This window comes from Equus quagga, chromosome 5 (assembly GCF_021613505.1).
Source record: "Equus quagga isolate Etosha38 chromosome 5, UCLA_HA_Equagga_1.0, whole genome shotgun sequence".
Lineage (NCBI taxonomy): Eukaryota > Metazoa > Chordata > Mammalia > Perissodactyla > Equidae > Equus > Equus quagga.
The window spans coordinates 3084653-3111676 of record NC_060271.1 but is presented as its reverse complement, the minus strand read 5'-3'; the positions used below and the strand labels follow the sequence as shown (position 1 = coordinate 3111676).

Genomic DNA, 27024 nt, shown 5'->3' with positions numbered 1-27024 from the left:
AGCCTGTGTAGCTCAAAATGTGACTCCAAGGCTATCTGACCCAAAAGTCTATGCTCTTAACCCCTTATAACACACTCTCTGCATCTTCTGATTGTAGATATCGCTACGCCACTCAGCTTAAACAAGCTTCAGTGACACAGCTGGTAACAAAAGACGTTTTAGATCCTCTCTCTGCTTTCGAAGAATTTATAATTTAGACAGGGAGGTGAGGTCCACCCAGGAAACTGGAAAATAACAAGCACAGACTGTATATAAGGGAGTCTCAAGCTAAAGTACCGTCTGAGTCCATTCTGTTATTCAGCCCACATCTGTTGAACTATTATGATGTGTTTCACTGCCCTGCGCACACTCTTGCCCCCCCACATGCCAATCACATCAGATTACCCACCATGTTTCCTGCCTCTGGGCTTTTGTATATGTGGTTCCTCTGCTTGAAATATCCTCACCACCAAAGTCCTCATCACAAACTCCTACTTATTCTGTAACACACTGATTAAGTGACATTCTCCCTTGTCCTTCTACCATCTATTCTCCACACAGCAGCAAGGGCTATCTTTCAGAAAGATAATTTAGATCTCGTCACAGTCTGGCTTCAGACTCTCCAGGGGCTTACTAGGATTCTTAATTAAAAACAACTTCCTGGGCTGACCCTGATGGTTTAGTGATTGAGTTCCACATGCTCCACTTTGGCGGCCCGGATTCAGTTCCCAGGTACAGACCTATACCGCTCTGTTAATGACTGTGCTGTGCTAGCGGCCCATGTATTAAAAATGGAGGAAGATTGGCATGGATTTAGTTCAGGACAAATCTTCCACAGCAAAAAAACCAAAAAACCCAAAAAAACCTTCCTTTCTCTAACTACGCTAGCCTCCTTTCTGTTTTGCAAGGATGCCATACTCTCTTTCTCCTTGAGGACTTTGCAAATGCTGTTCCTGCTGCCTGGAATGAATGCTGTGTGGCCAGCTCCTTCTCAACAATGAGGTCTCACCTTAGACGACCCTTCAAGAACATCTTTCTGTTGCTACCTTTTCCAAGTAGCCCTCCTCTCCACCTATTTCTAACTACCATAATCCTCTGCTTTATACCATTCTTTGTAGTTGCCATAATCTTTAAATGATTTCATTATTACTTTCTTTAGTTCAATTTTGTGTCTTGCTCTGGAATCTTGTCTCTCACTCACTGCTATGTCTCCAATGACTAATACAGGGCCTGGCACATTACGGGTTCCCAGACACTTGGATCCTTCTCTTTTGCTTGCAGAAATACTGGAAAGCCCTAGAAGGACAGGTAGATGATGTCACATCATTAATTTTTTTCATTGAGCTCCTCCTCTGTGCCAGGCACTGTTCTAGAATAGAAAAGCAAATAATAGACAAGATCCTTGAACCCAAGACTCTTATGGTCTAGAATAATAATCGAAAATAAACAAGTAGAATAAATATTATCATTTGAAGCATTAATAAACACTAACAGGAGAAGAAAGTAGGCTTATATATGGAGTAGACGGTATCTTGGAAGAGGAAGCATGAGCTAAAGTCAGGGAGGCCAACATTGAAGCATTTACCATTACCTTACCTGACATCATTATTTGCTTGTTTGTCTTTCTTCCCAATTAAAATGTATACTCCATGAGGGCAGAGACTTTGTTTTGTTATCTGTGGCACTACCAGCATCTAGAACAATGTCTGTACATACTTGGGGCTCAATAAATATTCACTGAATGAATGAATGAATGAATGAACGAACGAATGAATGGATCCTGCATGAGAAGGAGCCATCAGGTGAAGTTCTAGGAGAAGACCATTCTACACACAGAGAAAAGCAAGTATTTCCGCTTGGTAAGAACATGCTGGCTGTGTTTGAAGAGAAGCCAAAAGGCCAGTCAGCGGACTAACAACAGCGAACGAGGGAAAGAAGGGGCTGGGAGAGGAGGAGAGAGCGGCCAGGAGATACGGGACTTTCTTGGTTCTGGCAAAGAGTCTGGGAGTTTTGAATTTTATTCTAAATGTAAAATGAAGGCAACGTGCTCCATGATTATTTTGATTAAATAAATATTTAATTCAAAGTGTAAAGGGTCCACAGAAGAAGGGGAAGAGAGGAGAGCGCCTTCCGTGGAGGCTAAAATAAGAAGGACAAGCTTCTTGGCAGAGCATCACTTGCTGGACGCTGGACTAAGAAGCAGAGGAAAGAGGAGTCCATGTGGGTCCGTAACTTCACATGGCAGGAGCCTTTATGTAATACGCAAGGGCAACTGATCAGCTCAGATTGTTCTAACTATTTAGCTTTGCTTATTGTTAGAAGGATATGATATCGTATATGCAAATCAACGCAAAATAGACAGATAACAGAGTCTTGGAATGTTTTCCTTAATTACGTAAAAGTTCCCGGGAGGTAATATTCTATGTGTCCATCCTTCTCCCCATTCATCTGTTTATCCGTCTCTCCATTGGTCCATTAGTTACTTAGTCACTAAATAATGACTTGCATATCTACTTCCTGGGGAAACAAAGGTGAAAAAGACAGATGATCCCTCCTCCCATGGGGTTTACGGTCTAATAGAGATCTCCCCAAATCCTTTCTGTTGGAAGAATTCTGAGACAGGATAGCGTAGCTGAAAGTCTTCATACACATACAGCCCTGAGCTCCTATCCTGGATAAGCTCTGTGTTACCTGGTACTTCAGGGCAAGTCACGAAACGTCTCTGAGCCCTGAGTTTTCATCTACAAAAGAGGAAATTCTGCCCTCCTGAATGGGTGTGGGGCTAAAATGAGCCTAGCTGATGCAAAGGGCTAAGCAATGCCCAGCACGTGGCCACACTCAAAGATTAGTTTCCATTCAACCTTTCTGAATATACCTATGTACCAAAATAGGCTTCAAGTCTGCAACTTGTCTGATTTCTTCCTAAATCATGACTTTTCCCAGCATATCATTAGAACGCCACTAAAGAGAGGCAGCAAGGCTTGGCTCCAAATGCTTTCATACTTTAGCTCCACCCCGGCCAGCTTCCCTTATGTAGATCTTTCTGCAGACAGAAAATGAAACCCTGAGGTAGGCGTTCAAGAACACCTGCCTGGAGAACGTCCAGGCTCAATTTGTAGAGCAGGCCATGAGTCTTTTAAACCTTGCCCTCTTTTATCATAGGCAACGATCCCATGTGAATCCACAGTAAGGCAGCCTGGGCGTGGTGGCTGAGAGGCTGTGCTCTGGAGCCAGGCTGACAAGGTCAAACGCTGGTGCTGCCGATCCAGTGGCTTCACCCTGGATTACTCAACTTCACTCTGGTCGGAGTCCGCGAACCACTTGCTTCATGGGGTGGTTGTAGTTGGGAGTTTTAAAATGAGAGAGTGGACATAAGTATCGGGCAGAAGGCTTTGTCTATGGAAAGTGTTCAGTAAATAGAATCTCTAGATGATTTTTTTTAAAGGAGGAATACTTGAAAATATGAAAAAAGACAGAACCCCTAAGTAAATCCACTGCTCCTACCACGATTGCCCTTGTGAAAGACAGGCCAAACAGTGGCCTTGTTGTGTCTCTGAAGCCCAATTAAAAAGGATAATAGGAAGTTAATGAAGTGGCTTGAGCTGAAGCCACCTGAACGTTCTACATCTAAAACCTCACAAGGCACAGGCTTAAAAAATTTCCTTCTCTTCTTTCTTGCTCTCTAGCAACTTGATTTAGCACTCTGGGATCTTGGGGCGCACTCTCATCTTCCAGATATCATTACGAGGACCCTGGTTTCCTGTTGGTCAATCAGAGCAGGTCTATACTATCTTAATTAGTTAAAATGCATCCATTCAGGAAAGAGCGCCATAGTTGCAAACAATTTAAAAACTAGCCTTTAAAGGCTCTGGTCTCACATGTGCAAAGGCAAAATCACATGCTTGTTTTGTTTCTTATGTGAAAATCAACCCCAAATAGCTTTCAGGAAGGGTCAGTCTTGTCCTGAGCACTGATAATGTGCCAAGCACTCCACATATGTTAACATCAACACTGATGGAAACAGCAAGGCACCTAGGAGTTGTCCTCGATTCCTCTCTTGCCCTCACTCACATCTCACTCTGCGCAGCTGATCCAGTGATTGCTGGCTTTCCTCCAAAACATAACTTGAATCCATTCATTCTTTTATCTCCATTTCTACTACCTTGTCCATGTCAAGTTATGCAACCTCTCTGAGACTCAGTTGCCTCATCTATAACATGAGATATCTTCATCTACTTCCTAAGATTGTCATAAACGGAATCATATATGTACTTAGAACAGACACTACATAAGTGTCGATTGCTATTTTCAATGTATTGTCATTGTTTTGTTGTTATTGCAATGGCTTCCTAGGCTATCTTCCTGTTTCCACCTGTTTCCCCACTAAATTTATTATTTATACAGCATCTAGAGTGATCTTTACAAAATAAATGTCGGCTCTTGTAACTGCCTGGCTTAACACTCTCCTACGGATTCCCAATGCATTCAGAGCAAAATCCAGATTCATCCATGGCTCACAGGAATCAGCACCACCATTCCCCTAGCACACTGTGGTTTAGCTGCGCTCCCCTCCTTTCTGGGTCTTTAAACACGTGGAAGGTGGTTCTCCCTTGAGAGTTTGCACCAGCTGTTCCCTCTCCTGGAATGTTCTTCTCCTAGACTTTCCATGGCTGAGTCCTCACTATTCAGGTCTCAACCCAAATGTTACCACCAATCCCTAGTTACTGTCTTAATACTTTTTGAAAAATTTTTATAGCGCTTACCACAATCCAAATAAGGACTATAAATGCATTTCATTTGGCCACAGTGTCATCTTTCTGTTATTATCATTATTTTACTTGAAAGCCTCAGGTCAGGCATTTATTCTCCAATTTCACAGGATCCACTCTTCCCAGTTGCCTAATACAGGCCCTAGACACGGTCACATATTCTGCCCAGGCCCAGGGGTATTTGTGTGCCCTGCTCTGCGTAGGGTAAAAAACACCAAAATCACAAATTCAAAGGCATGTTCCAAAGTATTAGATTGAAAGAGGTCATCCAGATTCAAAACAGGCTTATATTATCTTTTAAAGACTATCACCAAAATGAAAACACAAAATTAAAAAGTTCAGGAGAGGGATCGGCCAAGTGGCACAGTGGTTGAGTTTGGCACCCTCCACTTTGGCGGCTCAGGTTTGCAGGTCAGATCCCAGGCGTGGACCTACACCACTCGTCAAGACATGCTGTGGTGGCATCCCACATACAAAATGGAGGAAGATGGGCACAGATGTTAGCTCAGGGCAGATCTTCCTCAAACAAGAAAAGGAAGACTGACAACAGGAATTAGCTCAGGGCCAATCTTCCTCACCAAAAACAAAAGTTCAGGAGAGAAAATGATGGACTCCTGGATCCACCCAAAGACCCTCATCTGAGAAACATTACACTGCCTGAATCTTTTCTACTCCTGAAATAAACAGCCTCTTCCTTCCTTAGAGTCTGAGTCAGAGATTCCCTGAGTCAGAACTAACTTCTGACACTTCTTAATGGGAGAAAAGCCATATTTATAGCTAATGAATAAAATATTAGCTAACTATGCTAAGGACTGACAAAGATCCAACGCTGACTCCTGCCCTGGGACTAACCTGCTTTGCTCACACAAATAAGGGCTGTTTATTCAAGAAGGATGCCAGCCAGCTTGGTTTGCACGAGAGAGTGATGACAAAGAATAATCTCCAAAGAGTCCTTTCACTGTTCGAAACTGAGGAGATACTAATACTCCAGAGATGACAAGGGATAGAGAGGCCAAGGGTTGAGGAAAGTAAGACTCACTGAGCATATTCTCTGTACTCTGTGCTTTATATAATTTATCGCATTTAGACTTCATGACAACACAATGGAGTAAATATTATTGGGTCCACTTTACAGATGTGTATGTCAAAGCTCCGAGCTGTTAAATGACTTATCTAATGTATAGAGGAGGGGTTAAAACTATGCTAATCTGAGTGCAGACATGTGCTTGTTCCATTACCCAATGCTGCTTCTCATATTTAACGCACAATATGAAGAAGCTCAGAAATGAAAATGGCTATTGTAAATGCACTGAGTTCCTTTAAGATGATTAAAATATATATCTATAGAAACACAGCTAAACTACAAAGACTACTGTTTTGTGAATGGTGAGTTTCAGTTTAGAGAAGAACGTAGTCCTTAGATGTCTTAAGAACTATCATGTAAAGAAGAAGTAAAGAGAATGTCTATTGTACCAGCAAGTAGACCTTGGACAGCTGGTTGGGAATCTAGGGTAGGGAGCTCACTTTTTTTTCTAGCTTAACTTGAAGGACTTTTGGGAAAACAAACAGACAAGTATGTAAGCATACAGGTAAATATGTTTGTCTACTTTGTACACTTCTTAACGTATATAAGAGCACTTGGCATATGGTAGATGATCAACAAATATGTATTGAATGAATAAAATCTGCCCCCACAAAGAAAAACAGTGGACTCTGGGTAATGAGCTCCCCATCAACGGATTTTTGAAGAGACTAATGTTTCAATCAAGGATTCCTGCCCTTGGTGGGAGGTTATATAATAGCTAAGCAGTCCTTGCTGAACACTCTCTAGATGCTAGGCACTGTGCTAAACACTTTACAATCATTGTTTCATTTAACCCTCACCACAACTCTATCAATATCCCACTTTACAAAAGTAGAGACAGGTTTGTAGAGGGTAAGTCACGTCTCTGAGGTTAGACAGGTGTTAAGTGGTAGAGCTTGGATTAAAAAACCTAGGCTTTTGTTGACACTATGCTATATGGCCTGACTGCATCAGATAATCACCAGGTCCCATCCAGTAATGAGATCTTACCTTCTATTTCCAATCTAGTATCTGTATTGAAGATAATACCATGAACATGGAAGATGTTCTTCCCAAACAAGTGCCAGTTCTCATGGAAGTTGTATCTAAGGCTGCTCAGCATCAGGGCATTTACTTGTTCAAACTAACTTATTGTTGACAAGATAAAGTCCCAACTCCTTAGCATGGCACTTAATGCACTTTAGGATCCAATCCTGTCTCTTATTTTGTACATCAGAATACTTTTTTGTCTGCTTATTTCCTACTCCTTATTACCACTGCCTTGCTTTCAATCATACTTTATCTTTATAGTGAATATCCAATGGTCCATCCATCCATCCATCTTTCCATGCATCCATTCATCCACTAACCAACTATGGTCACGTGTCGCTAAGCGATGGGGATATGTTTGAGAAATGCGTCATTAGGTGATTTCATCGTTGTGCAAACATCACAGAGTGTGCTCACACAAACCTAGATGGTGTAGCCTACTACACGCCTAGGCTATGTGGTGTGAACCTTATGGGACAACTGTTGTATATGTGGTCCGTCATTGACCGAATGTTGTTGTGTGGCACATGACTGTACAAGTTAGGAATGTGGTTATTTCTGGGAACCATACCCTGCTCTCACCCACATTACAGTCTCACAAGAGGGAACAAGTAAGTAAGCCTATTCAATTATGACCCATCATGCAGAATGCATCTCAAGTTCTTTCGTCTTCTATGAGGCTTCCCCTGATTATCTTGCTCCCTCTTCATCTCTTTTCCTTTGCATTCTTGCAACACTATGGCCCATATCATAATTGAGGGACAATGAACCTCATTTCAATGACAGTTAGGTTCTAAAATCAGTGTGAGAGGGCAGAATCATCAAATTTCCTTTGTAAATCCCTTAGGGAGAAGTTGTCACACTAGAGGCTACTGTTTCCCAATACTTGCCCATCACAGCAACTTTGTCCCCCACGTTGAAAAGAGTTCCTGTGTCTTTGATTAGAATACCAGAGAAGAAGTTGGCTTAGTTTAGAGCTAAGCTGTAGGACAAATGTATATCCAGCTAAACACTACAATCATAGCACACTCACACTCACTCTGAGATGCTCACAGGATGTGAGGCATGAGGGGACCAAGACCAACTCAGAGCACAGCAGTTGCACTGTCCCCGCAAACCATCACACTGGAGCCCATGTTCAATGAATAAATAGTGCAAATCATCACCTGAGCTGTCTAAATTGTCTTGTTCACATAAATGCACGTAGAATGCAGCTCCACTGACCTACCTTGCACTGGCATTTAACTCTTTCAAATAGACAAGAGAGATAGGAGTTCCTGGAGCTCGCAAGCCATGTCTGGCACCACACAGTCAGCTCCTTGTTGAACAGGATTTTCTTATCTCTTCCTTGGTGGACAAGATCCTCCGTGAATCGGTTTCTGTCTACGTCTGCAATCCCATTTCTTTCCATTCCTTACTATACTTTCTACGCTGTAATTCTCCTCAATTATTTCTGGTTTCCACAGATAAGACATGTCACTTCACATCTCCTGCCTGTGCCTGCAGTGCCGCTTCCCATGTTATCCGGCAAATGTTTCCCTCCACTCTCATTTCAAATGTTTCCTCTTCAGTGATAGGTTGAACGGATTAATGTCCCTATTCTTCACCTCTTCCTGATCCCGACCCTTTGCCACATAAATTTTTGGTGCCCTCCCCCTCTGACTCTGGGCTTGGCCACGTGACTTGCTTTGACCAACAGATGTTAGCAAACACAATACAGCAGAGACTTGAAATGTGCTTATGCAATTTGGCTTTTTTTTTTTTGAGGTCACATTGGTTTATAACATTACACAAATTTCAGGTGTACATCATTGTATTTCAACTTCTGTATAGACTGCATTGTGCTCACCACAAAAGTCGAGTTTCCACCTATCACTGTACACATGTCCCCATCTCCCCCTTTTGCCCTCCTGCCACCCTCTTCTCCTCTGGTAATCACCAATCTGTTCTCCGTTTCTATGTGTTTGTTTGTTAGTCTTCCACACATGAGTGAAGTCATACCGTAATTGTCTTTCTCCATCTGACTTATTTCACTTAGCATAATACCCTCAAGTTCTATCCATATTGTTGCAAATGGCAAGATTTCATCTTTTTTTTTTTTTACAACTGAGTGGTATTCCATTGTATTTATATACCACATCTTCTTTATCCATTCATCCATTGATGGACACTTAGATTGCTTCCAAGGCTTGGCTATTGTGAATAATGCTGCAAGGAACATAGGGGTGCATATATCTTTTCAAATTAGTGTTTTCATGTTCTTTGCATAGATAACCAGAAATGGAATAGCTGGGTCATGTGGCATTTCTATTTTTAATTTTTTGTGGAATCTCCATGCTGTTTTCCATAGTGGATGCAACAATTTACATTCCCACCAGCAGTGTACAAGGGTTCCTTTTTCTCCGCATCCACTCCAACACTTGTTATTTCTTACCTTTTTAATAATAGACATTCTGACAGGCATGAGGTGATATCTCATTGTGGTTTTGATTTGCATTTCCCTAATAATTAGTGACATTGAACATCTTTTCATGTGCCTGTTGGCCATCTGAATATCTTCTGTGGAAAAATGTTCATATCTTTTGTCCATCTTTTGATCAGGTTGTCTGTTTTTTTATTGAGTTGTATGAATTCTTTATATATTTTGGATATCCACCTCTTATTGGATACGTGGTTTGCAAATATCTTCTGCAATTGGGCTTATCTTGCTTGTCTGCTGTGACTGCTAGGAGAACGTTCCTGGGCTAGCTTGCTGGTACATGATGGACTGTGCTAAGTCAGGTTGCCTCAGTCATCCCACTCAAGGCAATCCCATATCAGTCAACAGCAAGCTGACCCCCAAACATGCAAAGAACCCCAGCCAATATCAGCAAAGCTGTCTACATAGTCCGCAGTTGACTGCACACATATGAGCAAGCCCAGCTGAGAGCTGCCCTGATCATCTGAACCCCACATTCATGGTATTTGCCACTGAAGCTTTATTGTCTTTTATTATGTAGTATTACTGTAGCAATAGATAAGTGATACATCTTGTATAAAGACTTTCCTGATTCTCCCAAGAGAAAGCGACCACTCCCTCATTTGTGCAACCTCTGAATCTTGTACCTCCCTCTATTACAAAACTTAACACTCTCTACCATTATAAACATTTGATGAATGAATAAGTAATATGATTATGTATTTTTATGTTTGGTTCTCCTTCTAAGACTGACCTTCTTGAGAACAGGAAATCTTTGTGAGGGAGGTGAGGTGGTATAGTCAAAGTAGTTTGGGCATCCCTGTTGGTACAGCCATAATGGAAAACAGTATGGTGCTTCCTCAAAAAATTAAAAATTGAACTACCATATGATCCAGCAATCCTGCTCCTGGGTGTATATTCAAAGGAATTGAAATCAGTATCTCAAAGAACTATCTGCATTCTCATGTTTATTGCAGTATTATTCACAATAGCCAAGATATGGAAACAACCTAAGTGTTTGTCAACAGATGAATGGATAAAGAAGATGTGGTATAATACACAATGGAATATTACTCAGCCATGAGAAAGAAGGAAATCCTGCTGTTTGCAACAACATGGATGGACCTTGACGGCATTATGCTCAGTGAGATAAGGCAGATAGAGAAAGACAAACATTGAATGATATCACTTATATGTGGAATCTTAAAAAACTGAACTTGTAAAAACAAAGAGTAGAATGGTGGTTACCAGGGGCTAGGAGGTAGGGAAATTGTAGATGTTGCTTAAGGGTACAAACTTGCAACAGTAGATAAGTTCTGGAAGTTTAATGCACAACATAGTGATTATAGCAAAAAAAAGTAAAATACTGTATTATAAAATTCAAAGTTGCTAAGACACTAGATCTTAACTGTTCTCAACACAAAAAAGAAATCAGAATTATGTGAGCTGATCAAGATATTGGCTAATGCAGCAATCAAACTGCAGTATGTAAATGTGTCAAACCAACATGCTGTGTCCCTCAGACTTATCCAGTGTTATATGTCAATTACGTCTCATTAAAAGAATATATAGTTTGGGCACCTCTGGGTTGGAGTCATGTCTCTGCACGTGGCAAACTGTCTGAGCCCAAGTGTCTTTGGCTGTACAATGAGGACAGCGGCAGCCACTCTGCAGCCTTCTTGAGAAGAGGCAACGAGAAAATCTGTACAAAGTAGCTGGCTCAACGCCTGACATCAAAGGGAGCAACAGACAGTATTTGGTTGAGTGACTTAATGAACTGACACTTTCAAGGCAAAATTCTTAGAATGTATGCACCAAAAATAGAAGGTTCTTTGTCCTATTATCAATTGCTAACATCACACCAGCTGCCCACAGCATTCTGTGGCCTCTAATTCGACTTGTTACCATGGAAGCCAATGTTTCAATTTACTGAACTCAACTGCATGATAAATAAAAGGACCTTAGAGGCCGGTCTTTGCAAGTGAACCTCAGCTCGGTTGGTAAATGCAGTTTATTTAATCCCTCATTTAAAATAAAGTTGCAGTTTGTTGCGTATAAATCAGCTCTTCCTGCAACCCTTCGGAGACATCCAGACACCTGGCTTGTGCTAGCTGTCTGCTCTTGGGCGGGCTCGGCAGCCCGGCTGGTGGGCTCCCCTCCTGCACAGTTAAGAACGAGGTACTCACCTCCCTGGAGGCAGGTCACCTTCTTCCACGGTGGCTGCAAGGGCAAGAGGCAGAGTGAGAAAGAGGTGTTATCGGAGCCTGAGGAAAGCAAATATGTTAGTGCAACGACCTGACCCTGAGACAAAGTGAGGAGTGGCAACTGCCCTCTGCCCCAAGCCTCTCCCCCGACCCCTGCCCGGGCACCCAGGCCACTGCCCCTCCTGCACCGCAGCACTCACCCACCCCGTATGGTGCTTATTTATGGTGTACGCTCTTGTGTTAGACTCTGACCTCCTTGAGCCCCAGAACTTCTGTGGGCTTTCTCTCTTGATCACTTGTGTCTATCACAGGGCCCGGCAAAGAGAGTATAGCTGCTCAATGCCTGCCTGACATCACTTTTTTGAGGGCTTACTGGTATGCCAAGTCACTTTCCGTGACTCATGTCGTTTATCCTCACAATCATCCTATGAGATGAGTGTTACTGTCATCCCCATTTTACAGATGAGGACAACGAGGCTCAGAAAGTAACATGCTCATGCTCAGACTTACACAGCTGCTGAGTGGGGAGCTGGGATTTACAGAGCCCATTTTATTACAAAAGACTTAGCACTTTGTTCTCTGTTCTCTGACAACCTTCTTCCCTCTCAGAGAGATGGTCTGAGGCCTGAATTATTTAATGTTTATAAAAATCACACTTAGCTTTCTCTGATATGGAGGCGGCTGTATTATTCAAGAATACTTCTAAGAGCTCTACTTGTCTATACAGAGTTTTCTTTCAGGACAAGACTTAAGATGACTTGTAGCAATGGTTCTCAAAGTGTGGTCCCCGGGCCAGCAGCATCAACACCCCCTGGGAACTTGTTCAAAATCAAATTCTCAGGCCCCCAACCCAGACCAGCTGAATCAGACACTCTGAGCTTGGGGCCCAGTCACGTGTGTTTGAACAAGTCCTCTAGGTGATTGTGCTGCATGCTGAAGTTTGAGAAACACTGAGTTAAAGAAATTTAACCATGAGGTTGCCCAAAGCAATCAAAGCAGCAATCAATGAAGTAAGAATCACTGAACTAAGAATTAGCTCTCTCAGGGACCATCCAGCGGCGCTCACCGTCACAGTAAACAAATGTGAACACTGCACTACATACCGCCCCAAGGGGTCGCTCACTCATGTGTCATCACAGCAAACATAGCAAGGCTGTATAAAATGTCAACAGGATCAGACTGCGGGGGAGGGGGAGTGGAGAGGGCATAAGGCGGTGTTCCTTTCCAGAGGAAGACCCCAAATGGCTTCCAAGGATGCTTTGGTTCCTGGAGAGGACCGGGTGGTGGGGTGGGGGTGGCACAGGAGTGGGGGGGGGTCCCTCATTTATTTACTGGAGGCAGATCATGGAGGCCTGCGGGACCTGTAACGATCGCAGGTTAAGTCCACACTGACCTTCCTCCTTTTTCCCTCCCTCCCCCTCTTCCACGGCACTGGTTGTGTTGACAACACAGACTTTGTAGGGAGCACAAAGGCTCCCTGCCTTCCCGCCTGGCTACTTTTCCTTTTCTTCCTCTTGGATAGATTCCCAGTGATCAAATGCCCTGCTCTCAGGGAAAGCCGGCTGGCCCAGCAGCGATAAGGGGCCAATTCCCGCAGATTTGTCATTACGTGGGCGAGCTGCCATGGCCTCTACGTGAGAACAAGCAGTGATAGATGTCCAGCCCTGTGGAAAAGCAGTTCGGCACCGTCACCTGGGAGATGACGTGGAGAGGGAGGTGACTGGGGGTGCAGACATTGGAGCCCTGACTCCCCCTGGCTGGCTGCACGTGGGGCCTTGTGCATTGGCTTACCTTCCCTGTGGGTTCTGGGTGCAGCCGCTGTCTGCCTCCGCCTCCGCCTCTGCCTCTGGAAGTCCTGGAGGTTCACCAGCGGGGGCTTGGGCGGCTTTCGGGGAGGTGGACCCAGGGACTCCACGGAAGGCAGTGGCTTCGTTTTGGGAAGTTGGTGATGCCTGACATCTGGCTGTTTTTCTGAGCACAAATAGTCCAAAATATGGGTTATTATATTTCCGTTTTGTGGCTTGTTGGGTGAAACTGACGAGTTTCTTTGCTTCAGTCTCACTCTCTGCAATCTATTCTCCACCTAGTAGCCAGTGTCCTGACCAAAATGCAGATCTGATCTTGTCACCATCCTGTTGCCCAGAGGACGAATTCCGATCTCCTCAGCATGACATCCGCTCACTCCTCCTCAGCACGGAAACACCAGGCAGCCCCAGTCTCCATTTCCAGGTCCTTTTCTTACCACCCTTTACCATCCTACTTCCCCACCTTGAGCCCAAACATCTTTCACTCACAGCACTTGCTTCTCAGTTTTCCAGATTTGATTTTAAAAGTCTTAAAAAGCTCCCATATATCCAAAATTTCGTTCATGCCGTTCTGGTTCTGGAATGCTGTTCCCTCACTTCTCTCTTGGCGAAATTTGACTTATTCCTTAAGGCCCTGCTCCGATGACACCTCCTCTAGGAAGCTTTTCTTGCTTTCTACCAGAAATCAAGGCCAGAATCAACCATTATCTGTTTTGTATCCCCATAGCCCGTCATTAACATGGTGCTGTCGCATATTGGAGGGCTGGTCCGTCTTCCTACTGAATGTAGGCTCCTTCTGGGCAGGGACTAGGCCATATTGATCTCATGGCACCAAGCACAGGCCCTGCTTCAGAGGAAATGGACAAGGACTCTTCTCTGAAAGGACTTTCAAGCACTTATGTTGGGCTAACAACATGGGGGCCATGAAGAGGAGAAAGACTGGATCTCTGATTTCCAGGGCTCATAGCCTAGGACAGGCTCCAGGCTGACTCAGTGGTACCTGGGCACCTGTGGATTTTGTGTCCCGGAATTTCATATATTTTATCCTTCTGCACTAAAAGCCAAACTCCAACAGCAATTTCAGTATTATATATGAAAACCAAGTCTGCATCTTACACTGATGATAGCATGAAACCTTGTATTATTCAAGTGCCTAGATTTTTGACTCACATCACACAGTGGTTGACTACATGGTAAAACTAAAGAAGTTGGCTAGTGTCTTACAAATACCTCAGTGCAGCTTCCTCCAAGCCCTGCTGACCTCTGCCAGTGGGGAGGGGGCTTCCCTCTTGCCTTGCCAGCAGGGGTTACATCACTCAGGGCCAAAGCTCCTCTCTTCCTAAGCTTTAATTATAAGTCACAATGTCAGAAATTTCAGTCTTTATCAAATTAAGGAGAAGACATAGTGAAAATGAATGATCACTTGCTAAGTGAGCTCCTGCTTTTCACCAGGCACTGTGCTAAGCGATTTGCATGGGTTATCTCATTTAATCCTCTCAACAGCTCCGGCAGGCAGGTAGGTAATCCATCCGTTTTTCTTTCCTCACATCTATCCTTCATCCCATTCATCCTCTCTTCCTTCCCATCCCTTCATCAATAATTATTTATCTACTATATTCCAGGCATTGTTCCAGGGGCTGGGGATAGAGTTAAGAAAAAGAACAGATATAGTCCTCGCCTCAGGAATTTTCAGTCTAATAGGAAGAGACTGATGATAAACATGTAAACAAATACACAAGATAATTACAGAGATCTGTCGGTTCTATAAAGGAAATAAACCAGGATGATGTGAAAGAGTGTGAACACATGGAGGTGAGGTAGTGGTCTTTTTAGACAGAGAGGCCAGGGAAGGTGTATCTGGGAAAGTGTCATTTGAACTGAGACTTAAAGGCACCCGTAAAAAGGTCAAAGCAAAGAATTTTCTAGGAAGAGGGAACAGCAAGTGTAAAGGTCCTGAGTTATAACAAAATCTATTTAAGGAACAGCAAGAAATCCAGTGTTGACTACGGGCTGGTGAGCCAGCGGAAGAGAGGCCGGAGGTAAGTCAGAGACAGAAGCAGGGACCAAAAGAAGCAGAGTCATGAAATCAGTCAAACGTCGTTTAGATGCTATTCCAAGTGCAAAGAGAAACCACAGAGGATTGTAAGCAGGAGATCCATCCATCCACCCATCCATTGCAATCATTCATTCAATCATTCAATAAATAGTTTTTGAGGACCCACAGAACCCAGCCTTGCTCTTATATGTGCTTCATATGTTCTTATACGCGGTGGTAGAGAAGACAGTTTTTATTCTCATGTAACATATATTTTACTAAGGTAAACAAACAAATACCTAACAATACATCAGGCAGGGATAAGTGATAATGAAGAAAACCAAAGTAATGTAAGAAGGTAGAGAGGGATGGGGGTGGGGTGGCTATGTTAGACGGAATCCACTCACAGCAGGTGACACTGAGCAAAGACCTGAGGAAGTCGGGGAGCGAGACATCGAAGACCTGGGGGAAGAGTGTTCCAGGCAGAGGGATCAGCAAGAGCAAAGGCCCTGGGGTGGAACCAGTGTGGTATATCTAAGGAATAGCAAGAAGGCCAATGAGGTGAGAGAGGAGAGGGTTGGAGAGGTAGCTAGGGACTAAATCACATGAGCCACCGTAAAGTGGCTGGAGTTGAATTTGAGGAGAGGAGAGATGTGATCTGAGCTGTGATTTAGAGGATCGCTGTGCCTGCCGGGAGGAGAGCAGAATAGAAGAGGGCAAGAACGTGGAAGCAGGGAGCCCAGTTAACCCATTGCAGTGGTCAAGGCAAGAGATGACGGCAGCATGGACATGGACAGAGGACAGAAATGGACAGAAGTAGATGGATTCAGAACGTATTTTGGTGGTAGAACCAAGAGCTTGGATGCAAAGAAAGAGGGGGAGAGAGGAATAGAGCATGACTCCTAAGTTTTGGCCTGAGCAGACAGGAGGCTGGTTGTCTGTTTACCAAGACGAGGAAGATTGGCAATGGATCTGATTTATAGGAGAGCAGACCAGGCTCTACGAAGTTAAGCAGATTGCCCAAGTTCATGCATCTTGTAAGAAGCAGAGCTAGGACTCAAATCCAAGTTTGCCCAAACTGTCTCTCAATATAATTCCAGGAGATTAATCCCTTTACCCAAACCTGAAATTACAATTTAGCAGATGGGCCTAGAGTATCTGTGCTGGAGTTTGGAGCAGACATTGCCCAGGTCACATATGTGAGCATCCCAAGTCAGCCAGTTCTAAATTAGGCAAACACAGTGACCTCTCCCCCTAGGCCCATGGGGATTAGATTTCTTACCTGGGGCCTGGCTGATGAGCTCACTATCATAGACAGGCTGGCAGGAGCTCTCTGCTGGGCTTCTCTCAGGACTGGGGTTTTCTAGGCTCTTCTTGTCATGTTGAGAAAGTAGAAAAGTAGGATCTTCAGAGGCAGCACGTGATTTTCTTTGGGCCATCAAGTGCCTCTGGGAAGGAAGGGTCTGGGCACCTTTGGTTTCCAGCTTTTTCCTGGGCTCCTCTGGAGCAACCCCCATGCTTTCCTGCTTTTCCAGATGGATGGCCCTACTTCCACAATTGGCAAGAAGAAAGGCTGATGACACGTCATTTTTCTGAGATGAAACCTTCTCCCAGTTCCAGAGCTTGTCTCTGAAGCTACTGGTCACCATTACTTTCTCATTGGTTATCTCAGCATTTGACTGATTCACATCTAACAGCAGAGATGCCTTCTGTGAATTTACTGCAGAACTAGCAGAGCTTCCTGGAGGTCCTGGGGAATCAGAACATTTCTGAATCTCACTCCTCTGGGCCAACTTCATTTTCTGGGGTTTAAAAGGCTGGGGTTCACCACTGGGACAATATGGTGGGGACTGATTGTGGTTGGATGAGAGGGGTTTCCCATTGGCCAAAATCCTTGTGGGCTGTGTGCTTCCAATGTCACCCTTTTGAGAAACACCTGCTGGGAATTTAATAACTCCTGGAAGAGCCGACGCATCAAGCTTCTGAAATTTGGCTTGAAGTTCCTTGAAGTTTCTTAACCTTTCCTAAAGCATAAAAGAAAAAAGAAATGTCTCATTATTCTAGGGAAAAAGCAGCGTGATTAGCTGACTTCGCTGTGGATGCTAAGGTGCTCTAAGTGCCGATGTCAGGTCATCCCCTAGCTAATGACCATGAGCAAGTAATGCTATTGTCCATGCGAGATGGAGTGAAAACAATTGTTCTCTTTGAAACCCTTCAGATGTATTTAATTTTTTCATAACATATAAAGAACACTCATAAAGGAGATAGTATTAACAATTGCTGATAAATCCCTTGATGCAAACTTTTGATAGCTCCCTGCTGCCTACACAAATAAATTCTAAAGCCCTTAGTGTGGCATTCAAGCTTCTTTGTGATGTGGTGGGATTATGACCTCCAGCCAATGCTCAGCTCAGCTACCCTTAAACCAAACACGATCATTTGCAGTTTTCATAGAAAATTTGTACTTTTCACCACCCTGACTTTGCTGATGTGTTCTCGCTTCTCAAGATGTGTCTCTCATCTACTTGTCAACTTCTTTCTTGCAACTTCACCACCCACCTTCTCCATCGATCTTTCCTGGGGTTCACAGGTAGCGCTAACTTCTGCCCTGTCTCCTTGGGGCTTCCATAGTACTTTATAAGTTGGCCATGGTGTGGAAAAAAGCAAACTTTGGAACCAGACAGGTCTGTTTTCAAATTCTGACTCTGCTCTTTCTCATCTAGGCAAACACTTTGGGAAACTTGGCATTACCAGTGCAGTCTCCTCAGAAAAATAAGTTCCCAAGTGGTAGAGGATTAGGGCTACTCCATGCGAAGCATCCGTCACAGCGCGTGACACATAGTAAGCCCATGATAGATAAAAGCTATTTCTAAGAGGCCAGATGACCCTCTTGTATTTTTCACTGCCCTTGGGAGATTGTGTTCTTCCTTCTAAATTCAGCTCAAATTCAGTATATGAAAAGAGTGGGAGTAATAGCAGCCTAACCCTTGGGGCAGAGGAAGGAACGTGCCCAGGATCATACAGTGAGTTGGTGGCTTACGTAGGCACTGTTAGGCTTGACTCCTGCTCACTGCTCTTCCCACTGCTCACCCGCTTCTCTCACGAGATCTGATTTGTTTTGATATAGTGCATTTGGTCATCTTTTGTCTTCACAACAGGTAGGAGGGTGTGGAGGTTGAGGGTGGGAGGACATCTAATGGAGCCATTTCCAAAAGTAAGAGCCACCATCTTCTCCTGATTATCTTAAAGGTCTCAATTTCATGCATACAACCTCCGTGCCAGTGCCTTCTGCTTTGCCAGCTGAGGAAATGTTGGGTGACCTTTCCTCACTGTGTTTACAGTTGACTCACACCTGCCCTCTGAGATTTAGGAAGGGAGGGAAACTAACAAGAAGCATGAAGCAGGTGTCTGGGAGCTCTCTCTCTGTCTCTCTCTCTCTCTCTCTCTCTCACACACACACACACACACACACACACACACACACACATACCAGACACATACCAGACACACATTTATAGCTTTCTTCACAAATTGCCAAGGGTTGGTTTCCTATATTTCAACCAGCAGTCAAGTTAATTCCACTACACTTTCTCTCCCCTGATGTGGAAGAAGCCAGCACTGGGCATGGAACCAGATCTGAGTATGAGGCTCAGCCTCGCCACTTTCTAGTTATGTGCCTTGGACAATCCACTTCCTTTCTCTGAGTCTTATTTTCCTCACTATAAAATGGGACTGTTTGATTAACAGTTCAGCCTTATTGTAAGGATCAAATGACATAGCAGATGTGCATACCTCAGTGGTTAATATTTTTTAAATTGCGGTAAAATACACACAACTTAAAATTTACCACCTTAACCGTCTTTAAATGTACAGTAGTGTTAAGTGCATTCACATTGTTGTGAATATCCAGAACTCTTTTCACCTTGCAAAACTGGCCTCTATAGTCATTAAACAACAACTCCCCATTCCCCTTCCCCCAGCCTCTGGGAACCACCGTTCTACTTTCTGTCTCTAGGAACTTGACTACTCCAGGTGCCTCATATGAGTGAAATCATATGTACTTGTCTTTTTATGACTGGCTTGTTTCACTTAGCATATCGTTCTTAAAGTTCATCCATGTCATAGCATATTACAACATTTCCTTCCTTTTTTACAGCTGAATAATATTCACTGTATGTATAGACCACATTTTGTTTATCCATTCACTCATTGAAGGGCACTTGGGTTGCTTCTACCTTTTAGCTATTGTGAATAATGCTGTTATGAACATGAGTGCGCAAATTTTTTTTGAGACCCTGCTTTCCATTCTTTTGGGTATATACCCAGAAGTGCAATTGCTGGATCGTATGGTAATTCTATTTTTAATTTTTTGAGGAACCGCCATACTGTTTTCCAAGTAGCTACACCATTTTACCTTCCTCATTGGCACATGGGTTCCAATTTTTCCACATCCATGCAATACTTATTATTTTGTTTTTTCAATTGTAGCCATCCTAATAGGTGTGAGGTGATCAGTGGTTAACATTTTTAAAGAACTATAATGATGATTACTTTTAGCTCTTCACTATCTGAAGCTGCCTAAACTAGAATGTTATTGCTTGGTAGATTTTAGTCTCTGGAGGAATGATTAGGAAAAACCCTAACAGAAATAGAATTATGGATTGATAACTTCCAAACCAAGGTTCTGTGTTAAGCTCACTGGTTCAGGAGGAAGCAAACCTGATTAAATCTGACTCACTCCTCTTTGGACAAATGTTTGTTAAATATTTACCACATGGGAAAAAACACTGTTTTAGACAGTAAAGGGCTCTGCACTTAAATATTACATTCTAATGTCAGGAAGAGACAGCAAATAAGCAAATACATGCGAAAATATAAAGACAAGTGCTATGTGGGAAATTAAATAGGTGATTTGATAAAGAGTGACCAGGTGCCTACCACTGATTTTCAGAGGTACTGTATGAAAGCCATTCCTCTTTTCTGGGTTCAATAATTTATTAAATTAGGGGTTGGTCTGGCCAAGGTCCCCTCCAGCACTAAAATCTGGATTTTATTTTCCTTGCTATGGGAAATAGATGTGATGTATTCTGCTGTTTACTATTTATCACCCCTTTGATGGGGGGGGGGGTGTTCAGGGTTGAGGACATGAGGCAAGTTGAGTGAGGATGGGTTGTGTGGTGGCCAAAGGGGTATTCCAGTTAAAACCATGCTCCATTTTCTGGGCACAAAGCTAGTCAGTCACCACATCCTGCTGATCTTGTCTTAAGAAGCCCATGAGCCCGTCCCCTCTTCATGCTATTGCCACAGCCTTCGAGTCCTCCTCAATTATTGTTTAAAATGACTTCTTCACGGTCTCGCAGCTTTTACTCTGGGCCCCTCTAATTCACCATTTACCCAGCTGTTAGACAAATCTGACAAATCTGATTGAAAATACAAATCTGATCATGTGCGTCCCAGTTTAAAATCTTCCACTTTGGCTTCTCAAAGCTCTCAAATACAGCTTACACTCTTTTGCTTAGCACATAAAGCCCTTCCTAATCTCAACTCTGTTAATTTTCTGACATCATATTGGGCCCCTCCATGACATGCTTTCTTCCTTTTGGCCTCACGGAATGACTTACATTTTCCAAAACTTATTTTGCTCTTTCATGTCTCTGTACATTTGAATGCGTTTTTCCCTCTGTCTGGAATGCCCATCTTTCTTCCAATTCCTTAACTAGTAAATTCCTTCTTCAAAATTCAACATGTGTCACCTGAAAATTTTCAGTGGTTTCTGACAAAGTGTAGGCGTTAGGGTTACAAAGATGAATAAGACATTCCCTGAACCCTGATACTAAAACCAGACAAGGATGCTACAAGCAAAGAAAATTACAGGCCAATATCCCTGAGGAACATACACGCAAAAATTCTCGACAAAACATTAGCAAACTAAATTCAACAATACATTAAAAGATTCATACACCATGGTCAATGGGATTTATTCCAGGGATGCAAGGATGGCTCAACAACCACAAATCAGTCAATGTGATACACCACATTAACCAAATGAAGAATAAAAATTGTATGAGTATCTCAATAGATGCAGAAAAGGCATCCCACAAAATCAAACATCCATTTATGATAAAAACTCTCAACAAAGTGGGTATATAGGGACTATACCTCAATATAACAAAGGCTATATATGGCAAGCCCACAGCTAACATCGCACTCAGTGGTGAAATGCTAAAAGCTTTTCCTCTAAGATCAGGAACAAGACAAGGATGCCCACTCTCGCCACTTTTATTAACATAGTACTGGAAGTTCTAACCAGAGAAATTAAGCAAAAAAAAAAAAAAAAGAAAGAAAGATAGAAAGAAAGAAATGGCATCCAAATTGGAAAGGAAGAAGTAAAATTGTTGCTATTTGCCGATGACATGATATCATGTACAGAAAACACTAAAGACTCCACCAAAAACTGTTAGAAATAATAGATGAATTCAGTAAAGTTGCAGGATACAAGATCAATATACAAAAATCTGTCACATTTTTATACACTGATAACAAATTATCATAAAGGGAAATTAAGAAAATCTCATTTACAATTGCATTAAAAAGAATAAAATACCCAGGAGTAAATTTAACCAAGGAGGTGAAAGACCTATACACTGAAAAACATAAAACGTTAAGGAAAGAAATTAAAAAAGACACAAATAAATGGAAAGATATTTTGCGCTCATGGATCAGAAGAATTAATGTTAAAATGTCCATACTACCCAAAGCAATCTACAGGTTCAATGCAATTCCTATCAAAATTCCAATGGCATTTTTCACAGAAATAGAACAAACAATCCTAAAAATTGTGTGGAACCACAAAAGATCTTGAATAGCCACAGCAATCTTGAGAAAGAACAAAGCTGGAGTCATCGTGTTCCTGATTTTACACTACATTACAAAGCTATAGTAATCAAAATAGTATGGTTTTGGCATATGGTATTGGCATAAACGGTATGGGAATTAAACATAGATCAATGGAACAGAATAGAGAGTCCAGAAATAAACCAATGTATATATGGTCAATTAATTTATGACAAAGGAACCAAGAGTATACAACAGGGGAAAGGACAGTCTCTTCAAGACATGGTGCTGGGAAAACTGGGCAGCCACCTGCAAAAGAATGAGACTGGACCACTATCTTACACCATACACAAAAATAAATTCCAAATGGATTAAAGACTTGAGTATAAGACCTGAAACCATAAAACTCTCAGAAGAAAACGTAAGTGGTGAGCTCTTTGACACTGATCTTGGCAATGATTTTTTGGATCCGACTCCAAAAGCACAGGCAACAAGAGCGAAAACAAACAAGTGGGCCCACATCAAACTAAAAAGCTTTGCACAGCAAAGGAAACCATCAACAACATAAAAAGGAAATCCACTGAATGGGTGAAAATATTTACAAATCATATATTGGACTAGAGGTTAATATCCAAAATATATAAAGAACTCATACAACTCAATAGCAAAAAAACAGAGTCTGATTAAAAAATGGGCAGAAGATCTGAACAGCCATTTTTCTAAAGAAGATATACAGATGGTCAACAATAGGAAAAGGTGCTCAACATCACTAATCAACAGGGAAATGCAAATCAAACCACAAAGAGATATCACTCACATCCTGTTAGAATGGCTATTATCAAAAAGACAAGAAACAACAAATATTGGCAAGGGTGTGGAGAAAAGGAAACCCTTGTGGACTGTTGGAGGAATGTAAACTGGTACAACCACTATGGAAAACAGTATAGAAGTTCCAAAAAATTAAAAATAGAACTTCATATGATCCAGCAATTCTACTTCTGGGTATTTATCCAAAGAAAATGAAAACTCAAAAAGATGTATGTATCCTCATGTTCATTGCAGCATTATTTACAATAGCCAAGACATGGAAACAACCTAAATGTCCATCAGAAGATGAATGGATAAGGAAAGTGTGGTATATATTCAATGGAATATTGTTCAGCCATAAGAAAGAATGAAATCTTGCCATTTATGAGAACATGGATGGACCTTGAGGACATTATGCTAAGTGAAATAAGTCAAAGAAAGACAAATACTGTTATGATTTTATTTACATGTTATACCTAAAAAACAAAACAAAAATACCCCACCAAGCTCATAGCTATAGAGAATAGACTGGTGGTTGCCAGAGGCAGGGGATAGGGAGTGGGAAAATGGATGAAGGGGTCAAAGGGTACAAACTTCCAGTTATAAAATAAATGAGTCATGGGGATGTAATGTACAGCATGGTGACTTGAGTTAATAATACTGTATTGTATATTTAAAAGTCGCTAAAAGTAAATCTTAAAAGTTCTCATCACAAGAAAAAAATTTTGCAATTATGTGTGGTGATGGCTGTTATTAGACTTACTTTAGTGATCATTTCACAATGTAAACAATTATCATTCATTATACCATACACCTGAAACGAATGTAATGTTATATGCTGATTATACGTCAATTAAAATAAAATAGTCCCTGACCTTTTAGAGTTTGTGGAATGAGGGAAGAAGACACAAATTGATCATTTCAACGTAATACAGAAAGTGATTTGATACCAGGGACAAAGTCTTTTATGAGAATATAGTGAAGAGGTCATGGTGCCAATGGGGGCACAAAGAAGGCTTCCCAGAGACGGCTCCTTGGCTAAAACAGGCAGCCAAGCAAGGAACAGTGGGAAAGGCAATTCACACAGAGAGAACATGGAAGAAGAAGGCCTGGCATGGGAAACAGCATGACACACACAGGAAGAGTAAGCAATTCCATACTACCCGAGCCCTGATGTTCAGTACATGAGGCTGGAGAAGAAAGCAGAGGTCCGGTCTCCTTAACATAGTTGGGCTTAATCCTCAGGTGGATGGGGAACTACTGACTTCTTTCAAACAGGGCTACGACATGGTTAGAATTATATTTTATACATATTTTAATAATTGTCTCTATATTTATAAATATTTTATAATACATTTTTGGAGGCTATTGCAATGGTCAAGTAAAAACGATGAGAGGCTGGACTTGGACAATGTTGGTAGGAATGGAAAGAAGGGGACAGATAAGAGAAGTACACAGAGAGTGGTACGGACTGGACCTGGAGATTGACTGGATCTGAAGGAAAGGGGAGAGAGGGCCCCGGGAGGAGACCTGGGCTTCTAAGGTGGGTCAGAGCATGGCTGTTGGCACCTGAATCTTAGACTAAGGACTAGAGATAAAGGATTGGGGAAAGATGACGAGCCCAGTTTGGGATGTGAGGGGCTGCCTTGTTAGGGAAGCCATCTAACAGGTAGTTACGTATGTGAGTCTTTTGGGGTTAGAAATTTAGATTTGGAGTTATTAGTTTATTGGGTAACACAGAGCTTAAGAGTATTGACCCTGAAGTCAAACTAAATTCAAATTCCAGCTCTGTCATTTATTAACTTTTTGATCCTGAGCAAATTACTTAACCTCTCTCTATTTATTGCCTTATCTGGGATAATAATTGCATTCGCTTCATAGGGTTTTTGTGGCAGGTAGAACAGTGGCCCCTCAAAGATGTCCACATCCCAATCCCTGAAACCTGTGAGTATGGTACCTTGCATGGCAAAAGGACTTTGCAGATGTGAGTAAGTTAAGGACCTTCAGCTAGGAAGATTATCCTGGATTATCTGAATTGGTCCATGTAATCACAAGAGTGCTTGTAAGAGGGAAGCAGGAGAGTCAGAGAAGGAGATGTGACAACGGAAGTAGAGGTGAGGGAGGTGGGGGTCAAAGATGCTATAAGCTGGCCTTAAAGATGGAGGGAGGGTTCACAAACCGAGGAAGGCAGGCAGCTTCCAGAAGCTGAAAAAGGCAAGGAAGTGGATTCTTTCCTAGGGCGTCCAGAAGGAGCACCGTTAGCAAACACCTTGAGTTTAGACATCTGACCCGCAGAGCTATAAGATAATAACTTTGCGCTGTTTTAAGCTACTAAATTTGTGGTAATTTGCTAAAGCGGCACTAGGAAACTAATATAGCTGTTATGGGGATTAAATTAATAAGTACACATCCAGCACTTATAAGACATAATAAGTGAGCCAGTCCTGATGGCCTAGTGGTTAAAGTTCAGCACTCTCACCACTTTGGTGGCCCAGGTTTGTTTCCTGGTCGCAGAACCACACCACCCATCTGTCAGTTGCCATGCTGTGGCAGCTCACGTAGAAGCACTTACAACTGGGATATACAACCATCCACTGAGGCTTTGGGGAGGGAAAAAGTAAAAGAGGAAGACTGGCAACAGATGTTAGCTCAGGGAAAATCTTTCCCTGCAAAAAAAAGACATAATAAGTACTCATTAAATTTTAGCTCTTATTATTACAGGTGGTTATGGAGGTCATGGGACTGCGTGGGATCACTTAGGAGAATGTGTGGTGAGACCGGAGCCACAGGACAATAGCAGAGGCCAAGAAGAGTCTGAGAGGAAAGAGAGGTATGAGGATAGGAGAGAAAGAGAAGGGGTGGGCAGGATTAATGAGGAAGGAGCGCCCAGCAGTGGGAAATGCAGCAGGAGGTTCTGTAAGATGAAGACAGAAAAGCATCTGGTGAAATCCGTCAAGATGGAAACCATTTCATGGACATTGCAAAAGAACATCTTGGCAGACGCAAAATTGCAGTGGGCTCCAGAGTAACGGAGGTGAGGGAGTGAAAACATGACTGTGGCTTTTCTCTTAAAAAGCTGGCATGACAAAGGCAAGGGAGGGGAGAGATTAGAAGGAGATTCAGGGTCAACCAAAGGTTTAATTACTTTTTCTTTCCAGTGAACCCCCCCCAACACAGATCCTAAAAACCTCAGAACTGTATTTCCAGGCACTCTTTCAACTAGAATTCTGCCAAGCTGAGGTATGCATGGGAGGTGGGACATGAGCACATGAGGGTATAGCCACTCGGCGGGGAGGGGAGCCTCTGGGGAGCAGAGCGGGGTGCTCCCATGCCATCAAGTAGGCAGTAGCATCAATGGGTTTCCAGTGCAACAATCCTGTGTGGATGTTGGACATTTCCCTTAAGGATGAGCACACAAGCTCATCCTCAGCCCTTCTGGAAATTCCCAACATAACCTATTTTAAATCCCTTTGTGCTCAAACTGGCAACAGATTTGGTCTACGACAAAAAACTCTCACCAATACATCCTGGTTTGCATTTCTTCGTGGCACCTATCAGTGCCCAACAGACTGTCTCTCTCCCTCCACCAGAGTGTGCATTCCTTGAGCACAGGCGCTGTGTCAGTAGTTGTTCACTGCTGTAATGCCAGGGCCCAGAAGCACATTTGGCCCATGGTAGATGCTCAGTAAAAATCTAGTGAATGAATGAGTCCTTGACTTGCAAGTCTTTCAGCATCTTTCAAGACAAGGAAAGCATCTCATTTATGTTGGTACTAGTCCTGGGGTGCACAAAATGTTTGGTGAATGAATAAACCAGTGAATGAACATTTAGGAAAATTAGCAGGTTCACATAATTCATGAGCTGTAACTACAGAAGTTTAATTTTTTTCCTAAGGACAGCATATAATGCACACAGAAACAAATTGTCTAATTTCTATAACATCAGAAGACGACTCTGAAAATAGCCATGGAAGATAGCCTTGCACTTCCTGTCTGGACGGAGCAGGCCTCGAACACTTCA

General features: G+C 42.6%; 1 protein-coding gene across 3 annotated transcripts in view; it reads right to left on the bottom strand.

Annotated features, from left to right (window-relative positions):
* Positions 1–27024, bottom strand: part of FYB2 (FYN binding protein 2) — a 123272-nt gene that overhangs the window by 72860 nt on the left and 23388 nt on the right. For all 3 annotated transcript variants that reach the window (XM_046661062.1, XM_046661065.1, XM_046661063.1), the window contains exons 2-4: positions 16646–17387; positions 13315–13494; positions 11506–11539 (exon numbers count right to left, since the gene is read on the bottom strand). In XM_046661062.1, coding sequence (XP_046517018.1) covers positions 11506–11539; positions 13315–13494; positions 16646–17387 — 956 coding nt within the window. The remainder of the gene's footprint in view (positions 1–11505; positions 11540–13314; positions 13495–16645; positions 17388–27024) is intronic.